We start from the raw sequence: 10,000 nt of genomic DNA on the forward strand, positions 1-10,000 counted from the left end.
AATGTAATTGGTTGCAGTGAAATTGTGGGTGTGGCCTGCAGTCTGATTATTTAGAACAGAATATGGAGTGAAGGATGTACATAGTTTATGTATCATTCTTCTAGATCGTCCAAAATATCTCCAAACAAATCCGTCCACATCATCAGTCATGTCCTACGTGTGTGTGTAAATGTTCCACGATGTCTGATTAAAATAAACCAATGAATAAATAAAGCTCTTGTTGGAGCAGCACGTTGTTGTAGATGAAGAATCATAACTTCAGTGTTGGACCCTATGTAGTGAGCACATGAAGTGAACAGGAAGTCATTAGGGATTCTATATAAAAACATCTTATAAAATAAATAATCCTCTGAACATATTTACTTCCTTTATGCTGATGACGTAACATCTGTAAGACATTTTCTCAGCTCTAACACAACCTCGACCCGTTTCGGTGTTTACTTACGCCTACTCTCATACAAAACCCGGGATTTGGTGTACAGGTCATAGGGGTCAGGTTTGCTGAGGTCAAGGCCCTGAGAGGGGTCAGTAGCTGAGGGCCAGGGCAGGTAGGGGCTGGTGTGGGGCAGGGCAGGGGCACAAACACCACCCTGTTGGTCCCAGGGCTCCAAAACCTGCAAATACAGTAGCACATAGAGTGAACAACACTGAGTCTGAAAGTCGGGTGAGTCAGCGTGAGAAAGTGAGAGTCGAATGAGTCAGTGTGAGAAAGTGAGAGTCAAATGAGAAAGTGAGAGTCGAATGAGTCAGCGTGAGAAAGTGAGAGTTTAATGAGTCAGCGTGAGGAACTGCTCTTACTTCATCACTTCTGTAAACACTCACACTGTTACAGCACACTGAACCTTTATCACTAATATCTAACAAATGCCCTGTTGGGATAAGCACTGTGTTGGGATAAGCACTGTGTTGGGATAAGCACTGTGTTGGGATAAGCACTGTGTTGGGATAAGCACTGTGTTGGGATAAGCACCGTGGTGGGATAAGCACTGTGTTGGGATAAACACCGTGGTGGGATAAGCACTGTGTTGGGATAAACACTGTGGTGGGATAAACACCCTGGTGGGATAAGCACTGTGTTGGAATAAGCACTGTGTTGGGATAAGCACTGTGTTGGGATAAACACTGTGTTGGGATAAACACTGTGGTTGGATAAACACTGTGGTTGGATAAACACTGTTGGGATAAACACTGTGTTGGGATAAACACTGTTGGATAAACACTGTGTTGGGATAAGCACTGTGTTGGGATAAGCACCATGTTGGGATAAACACCGTGTTGGAATAAACACCGTGGTGGGATAAGCACTGTGTTGGGATAAACACCGTGGTGGGGTAAGCACTGTGTTGGGATAAACACCGTGGTGGGATAAGCACCGTGTTGGGATAAACACTGTTGGGATAAACACTGTGTTGGGACAAACACTGTTGGGATAAACACTGTTTTGGGATAAACACTGTGTTGGGATAAGCACTGTGTTGGGATAAGCACTGTGTTGGGATAAGCACCGTGGTGGGATAAGCACTGTGTTGGGATAAACACTGTGTTGGGATAAGCACTGTGTTGGGATAAGCACTGTGTTGGGATAAGCACTGTGTTGGGATAAGCACTGTGTTGGGATAAACACTGTGTTGGGTTAAGCACTGTGTTGGGATAAACACCGTGGTGGGATAAACACGCTGTTGGGATAAACACTGTGTTGGAATAAACACTGTGTTGGGATAAACACACTATTGGGATAAACACGCTGTTGGGATAAACACTGCGTTGGGATAAACACACTATTGGGATAAACACACTGTTGGGATAAACACTGTGTTTTATAATAAACACTGCGTTGGGATAAACACACTATTGGGATAAACACGCTGTTGGGATAAACACTGCGTTGGGATAAACACACTATTGGGATAAACACACTATTGGGATAAACACTGCATTGGGATAAACACACTGTTGGGATAAACACACTGTTGGGATAAACACTGTGTTGGGATAAACACACTGTTGGGATAAACACTGCGTTGGGATAAACACACTATTGGGATAAACACTGTGTTGGGATAAACACACTGTTGGGATAAACACTGTGTTGGGATAAACACACTGTTGGGATAAACACACTGTTGGGATAAACACTGTGTTGGGATAAACACACTGTTGGGATAAACACTGCGTTGGGATAAACTGCCCCTGATGGTGTCTCTGTAATTAAAGCTGTTTGTGAAAATGTTGAATGTAGACTTTATACATGAGAATCAGTGACGCCTAATAACAAGTGGACAAGGAATTACTTTAGTGGAGAAGCTTTAACACTGTGTGTGTATGTGTGTGTATGTGTGTGTGTGTGTGCATGTGTGTGTGCGTGTGTGTGTGCATGTGTGTGTGTGTGCGTGTGTGTGCATGTGTGTGCGTGTGTGCATGTGTGTGCATGTGTGTGTGCATGTGTGCATGTGTGTGCATGTGTGTGCGTGTGTGTGTGCATGTGTGTGCATGTGTGTGCGTGTGCATGTGTGTGCATGTGTGTGCGCGTGTGTGTGTGCATGTGTGTGTGCATGTGTGCATGTGTGTGCGCGTGTGTGTGTGCATGTGTGTGCATGTGTGTGTGCATGTGTGTGCGTGTGCATGTGTGTGCATGTGTGTGCGCGTGTGTGTGTGTCTGCATGTGTAAAGTCACTGGATGTTCATTTTCTGCTTCTAAATGTTTATTATTAATTATTGGTCTATTAACAGTTTCACTGTTTATTTACTGCTAGCTGTGTTATTAATGTTCATTATTTACTGTTTGCTGTATTACTGTTTAATTACTTCTTATAACTGTTTACGTAACGTTTATTAACTATTTATTACTGTTTATTTGTTTTTGCATTTTATTACACATTATTACTTCATCCCCTTTTTCAACTGTTTTTTTTTTAAAGTTTATTACTTTTAATATTATCCTAGTTTTGTGCTGCAGCTCCAACAAGCTCCAACTACACACACACACACACACACACACACACACACACACACACACACACACAGATTTGTACAGTTATTTCTTCATTATCTTCACAATAATATATTTTGCTGGTTGTTATAAACTTGATGAATTAAAATCAGTTCTCCTTCAGACTCAAAGTACAACAAAAAAAACACACCTTTTGAAGCAAAGTGTGCAGTAAACAAGGAGGAAAAAATACACGTTTAATTAAAACACTGTCTGAAGTTAAAGAAAGCAAGAGGGAGAAAAATGCGAGGGGGAAAAAGATAAAAAAAAGACGGCAGGTTTAATCAGAGCGACGTCGAGCTCTCGTCACGGGAGGAGATGAAAGGATGTCAGTGTGTCATCATCAGAAACACACACACACACACACACACACACACACACACACCACTGTGAGTAGACTATTAGAGCAAAAAAGACAGCGTGTGACTGATTATTTAATCACAGAGTGACTGTAGGGTGAGTGTGAAGTGTCAGAATAATATTTAAATAATATTTAATGATATATTTTAGACGCGTGTCATGATTTTAGAAAATCTCTTCAATCCAGTTGGAATGAAGAGCTGAATGGAGCTAAATAAAGACCGTGTGGAATTTTAGAGTCTCTGTGTGTAATGCGTTATAACTGCATTATAACACGTTACGAATGTGTTCATAGATGATAGATATGGCTTTCGTACAAAATGCCACCAAATATAGTGTGTTATTTTATTATTAGTTATATTTTTTTAATCCTTTCTTTAAATGTACATTTTGTTTATTGTTTATACATAACCATAAATAACCTGATAAACATGAGCAGTGTTTTAGAGCTCGAATCAAATCCTAGTTTCTTCCCTATTAGCGTTATAATGCGTTATGAACAGTTACATGGGATCAGAATGGATGTTAAGAAATAATTACGACAAGGTGTGTAATATTTTAGGAATAAGTAAATAAAAAAATAGATTTTTAAAAAAAATCATTTGAATTGTAAGAGTTTACTGATCAGATTCAAGTTGTAAAAATAAATAAATAATTAAATGTTATTTAAGTTCAGCAGAAATAAGTAGTAATTATTTGAAAGAAAAAGAATCTGAGGTTTTAGCACAAGCTGTGTAGTTCCTGTGTTATGTAGGTGTTATAACAGCTTTATAAAGCATCCCAGACACAGGTTATTAAGTCCTAGTGTGATTAGTGATTAGTGATTAGTGATATAATCAGATGATTTTGCTGGTGAGTAATTAAGGAGAGACGTTTAAGAGAAAGTCAGGGCTTATAGCGGGGTTATGATTCATTTTACCTGCTTGGGACTCTTCCAAGGTGAAAAGTGACCTGCAATGGTAAAAGAACACAAGTGTTTAACCTCAAACACGTCATGGGGATAAGAGGGATGTGTAAACAAGAAGAGCAAAATGAAGGGATGCCAAGAAGCTGGATTACCATCAAATGATAAAGCTGAGTATCAAACACCAACATTCACCAACAAATACCAAAGTCCACCTTTAAACTCTATTATTCACCATAAAAAACTATATTAACCATCAAACACCAACATTCACCAAAACTCCAAACATTCACCTTCTTCTTTTTCATAAGGCCTCTTTAAACACCACCTTTCACCATAAAAATGTCATCAAACACCTTCAATCAATCAACGGTGTTTAATCAATATTAAAGATTAAACACCATTATTTTAAACACCATTATTCACCATAAACTCCAAATCTCCATCAAACACCATTCACCAAAAAATACCAATATTCACCAGCAAACACCTTCAATCATTAAATACCAACATTCACCAGCAAATATCAATATTCACGATCAAACACCAATATTCACCATAAAATACCAATTTTCACTATCGAGCAGATTCAATCACAATTGAATTCAAATTTACATCGTTAAACACAGGGGGTCACGGTGGCTTAGTGGTTAGCACGTTCGCCTCACACCTCCAGGGTTGGGGGTTCGATTCCCGCCTTGTGTGTGTGGAGTTTGCATGTTCTCCCCGTGCCTCGGGGGTTTCCTCCTGGTACTCCGGTTTCCTCCCCCGGTCCAAAGACATGCATGGTAGGTTGATTGGCATCTCTGGAAAATTGTCTGTAGTGTGTGATTGTGTGAGTGAATGAGAGTGTGTGTGTGCCCTGCGATGGGTTGGCACTCCGTCCAGGGTGTATCCTGCCTTGATGCCCGATGACGCCTGAGATAGGCACAGGCTCCCCGTGACCCGAGGTAGTTCGGATAAGCGGTAGAAAATGAGTGAATGAATGAAGATCGTTAAACACCAACATTCAACATAATCTCCATTAAACACCATTATTCACCAGAAAACCTAAATATTCACCATCAAACACCTTCATTCACAACAAAATAAGAACATTCACCATCAAACACCACCAAACAGTTCCATCAAACACCACTGCGCTCTAACAAACTTTACATTTAGTGCTATATTCAGATCAGATGGTGTTTAAGCGCAAGCAGTCTTTAGACAACACACAAAGACGGTGTTGAACGTCTGCTGGTGTTTCACGGAAACGACTTGAAAAATGTCTGAAAAATAAATAAACTTTATTTAGCTGAATTTCAATAACTCAAGTAACATGTCTTATAAGCTTGATTCTTCAAATACTTCAATTTTACATTTCAATCCAACACCAAACAGACGACACCTTTGAAGTGAATCAGATGTTGGTGTTGAATCCTGCTTCTGACTCCTGCTTCTGACTCCTCACACGCTGTATACAGATGAAGACAATCAGTGAAACAGCATCCAGCTTCACAACAGCTTCCAGCTTTACAAACACTTAATCATACATACTGAGGTGTTTATTTTATCCTCAGCAGGTCAACAGGTTATGGATCAAAATACAGAAGAAACATCATCTGAACGAGCATCTAAACATCAAACGGGGAAAATTCATGAATGCGTAAAAGTGCGCTTCAGAGCTGTTTTGAAATCGGCCTTGAATACCGACACACACACACACACACACACACACACACACACACACACGTCCGAATGGAATTAGCAAACCTTTCTCTCTCTCTCTCTCTCTCTCTCTCTCTCACACACACACACACAATTTTCCCTTTTCATATCTTCATGCCTTTGCACAGTAAAATAAATCTCTTCACAGCACAAAACCGCAAACCGACAAACGACGATAAAAACAAAACAGGAGATCAGCGACGCAGGAAACGAGAAGTAAACACCATTCACATGCCTCACTGAGCCTGTGCTACTCCTGTCTCGGAAACGAGCCGGCGGCCTCTTACGCTCTTTAACGTATGAAACGGACTGTTACACGAGCAGGATGATGGAGCGTAGAGGAAAGAGAGAAAGAAGAAAATACACAGCTGTAGATTATGATGGTGCATGATGACAATAATAACTACAGCACATCGACACGTCAAACACCGACGCCGTTACACCTGACTCGTGATCCGGTGTACTGTGTTTTAAGATTACACCTTTAATCAGGGTTGCCAGATTTCAACAAAGTTTCCAGTCAAATTGTTGCAACAGATTGCAGCAATTCCTATTTCTGACCACTAGGGGCAATATTACTACTACTACTTCTACTGCTACTATTAATAAGACCTCTTCTCACATGAGTTGTGTAGTTGGAGGTTTCACACGGCTCCTTCTGTATCTGTACCCGGGATTAATACTACCTATTAATCCTGACTAGCTTCACACTGTACATTCCCAAACCCTGGAATAACCTTCTACTAATTTGCATATTCGCATATCAACATCCCTGATTGGATAAATCCATCATGTGACACTTTATATAACGTCTTGTCCCACCCACGCGTTCACATCAGTGAGGACAGAAGCTCAGGTTGGTGCTTCTGAACCAAAGCAGGTTCTGTTAGCTTTCACAGCTTTCTCCCTTTTTTTTAGGTCTTTTTTAGTTTGTCTTCCGTTCGTTCTGGTTTTCACCTTTCTCTTTTTTCATTCTTTATCATTCTCTCCCCTTCTCTCTCTCTATCTCTCGCCCTCTAACTCTGTCATTTTCCTTTTCTCCATCGTTATCTGTCTCTCTATCATTTTTCTCTCTGTCTGTCCATGTCCCTAATTATCTCTCCATCGTTCTCACCCTCCTGATATCTCTGTTGCTGTGTGTGTGTGTATGTGTGTGTGTGTGTAAGCTAATTGAAACACAGTGTGTGTAATCAGTACATCTGATGTCCATTTAATGCCAAATCAGCAGCTTCTCCCAGTTTCACAGCCAACATGTGTTTCATTATCTGAGTGAGACCTGAGGCTCACTGTGTGTCTCTCTCTCTCTCTCTCTCTCTCTCTCTCTCTCTCTCGCTCTCACACACACACACACACACACACACACACACACACACACACGCACAAACCTGCTGCATTTCACACACACTCCTTGCTCTCTGATTGGCCGGACCGGCTGCAGAGGCGTGACCTGGCTGCGGCTGATTGGCTTTCTGGATTCTGAGTGCTGGTGTAGTGAAGTGAATAATTACACACACACATACACACACACACATATACACACACACACACACATGCTCATATGAAATCTAGCCAACTCATCTGAGTAGGGAACACACTGCCGAGTCCTCGGGCTGGACGCCCGTCTCTGAGAGTAATATCTGAGCCAATTACAAAGCGGCTCAGATTAAAAACCTGAAAAAAGAGACACTATTAAAGCTGAACTGCCTCGAGGCAATTACCATAAACCTGTAAAATACTTTATCTTCCCTGCTACATCCTAGTCAGACGTTTATTTGTGCAGCGTCTCAGACAACACTATCAAACCCTTAAGTGTGGCTGCGTTCCAAATCTCTCTTTACATGCTACATTTACCTAGAGAACACACATAAGGTGAGTCAGTGATTCGGGTGAGTCGACTCAGCGAGCACGACATGTAGTGTAGATGTGCAGAAGTGTGTGATTTGGGACTCAGCTTGTGTGTATTATTGTATAAATAAACTGTGTGATTTTTATAATGTTTTTGTGCTCCTGACATACACGACAAAGCATAAGCATCAATCTGACTCGGATTCGGAACCAACAAACAGAACACTTGGTAAGTTCGGTTCCCACAGGATCTTTTCGGTCCTAGACTCTTTAGAAAGCAAGATACAACATACAATAAAAAAAATCATCATTAAACTAAAAATTCATTCCTTTTTTTTATCAGTAAATCTAGATGATTAGCATTTTTAATAGTATTTAATTAAGCAATTAATTAGAAGTTAAGCCTGTTCCTGTACACACACTTTCATCTTAAATAGTCTTGACACACAATGGTGTTAATTTTCTGATACTTTACATCACGTACGTCATTTATTTCCAACATAAATTCCAGTAAATCTCCATTAAACACAGCGAGCTTCCTTCTTCTCTTAAATAGTCTTAACAGACAATGGTGTTATTTCTCTAATAATTTTCATTGTGTATTTACAGAGAGATTAAAAGAGAAAATATCAGTCATGTTAATAACCTTATACGGTATTTGATGTTTTTTGTAATAATCTCATCAAGACTTGAAAGTCTGATTCTATTCAGCATATTTTCTTTCAATACGGTGTAATTGTTTTGCTGTTAAAGAACCGTCTCAGAAATAAAAAGAGATGTTCGTGTCATTTTTGTAGCTCAGGTCCAGGTTCTCTGTGTTAATGAGCGATTGTGTTAGACAGTGAGGTGAATAATAACTAGTAAATGAGTCGGGATAGTGAGCGTGGTGAAGATCGCAGCCTGCTGCGGCAGTAATTATCAGCCTGTTTGTAGTCCGTACACACACTCGGTGGACGAACGAGTCCGATTTCTCCTAATGACGAGATCACAGCTGCTGCAGATCATTAGCTCTGTGATGAGACCAGACGCAGCGATCTGTATTCCTAAAGCAACCATGAAACCCTGTTACACTCTCATTATATCACACACACACACACACACACACACACACACACACACACACACACACACACACACACACACACACACATTCACACACACTCACACACACACACTCACACACACACTCACACACACACACACTCACACACACACACACTCACACACACACTCACACACACACACACACACACACTCACACACACTCACACACACACACTCACACACACACACACACTCACACACACACACACACACTCACACACACACTCACACACACACACTCACACACACACACACTCACACACACACTCACACGCACACACACACACACACACACACACACACTCACACACACTCACACACACTCACACACACTCACACACACACACACACACACACTCACACACACACTCACACGCACACTCACACACACACACACACACACACACACAATGCTCAATTCTGATTGGTCAGAAGAAAAAAGAGCGGTCACGACTGTTTATTGCTGTTATATACAGCTTAAAGGTAACTATGACCAGATAAAATTAACCGGAACTTTTCCTTACAGGGGTCACGGTGGCTTAGTGGTTAGCATGTTCGCCTCACACCTCCAGGGTTGGGGGTTCGATTCCCACTTCCACCTTGTGTGTGTGGAGTTTGCATGTTCTCCCCGTGCCTCGGAGGTTTCCTCTGGGTACTCCGGTTTCCTCCCCCGGTCCAAAGACATGCATGGTAGGTTGATTGGCATCTCTGGAAAATTGTCCGTAGTGTGTGTTTGCGTGAGTGAGTGAATGAATGAGTGTGTGAGTGCCCTGTGATGGGTTGGCACTCCGTCCAGGGTGTATCCTGCCTTGATGCCCGATGACGCCTGAGATAGGCACAGACTCCCCGTGACCCGAGGTAGTTCGGATAAGCGGTAGAAGATGAATGAATGAGTGAATGAATGTTCCTTATAACAATGGAATACATCGCTTCATATTCTGTTGCTATAGTAACCCTAGCACTGCTTCCTCGCATCAGCATGTTGTTAATTATTTTACCCTAACAGCCTGACACGAGGTTTATTCTTTACACAAAGCACATTTAAACAGTTTACTGACCAAAACCATGTGCAAAGTATTACATCTAGA

The 10,000-nt window shown here is 41.2% G+C and overlaps 1 protein-coding gene across 7 annotated transcripts in view; it reads right to left on the reverse strand.

Moving 5' to 3' along the window:
• The window catches only part of magi2a (membrane associated guanylate kinase, WW and PDZ domain containing 2a), a 118,922-nt gene that overhangs the window by 17,331 nt on the left and 91,591 nt on the right, over positions 1-10,000 (reverse strand). For 6 of the 7 annotated variants that reach the window (XM_060890147.1, XM_060890146.1, XM_060890148.1 and 3 more), the window contains exons 11-12: positions 4,269-4,300; positions 446-614 (exon numbers count right to left, since the gene is read on the reverse strand). The exons of the other annotated variant lie outside the window; for it this stretch is intronic. In XM_060890147.1, the coding sequence (XP_060746130.1) occupies positions 446-614; positions 4,269-4,300 (201 nt within the window). The remainder of the gene's footprint in view (positions 1-445; positions 615-4,268; positions 4,301-10,000) is intronic. 7 annotated transcript variants of the gene reach the window in all.

The sequence above is a fragment of the Tachysurus vachellii genome, chromosome 16 (genome assembly GCF_030014155.1).
Source record: "Tachysurus vachellii isolate PV-2020 chromosome 16, HZAU_Pvac_v1, whole genome shotgun sequence".
Taxonomy (NCBI): Eukaryota; Metazoa; Chordata; class Actinopteri; order Siluriformes; family Bagridae; genus Tachysurus; species Tachysurus vachellii.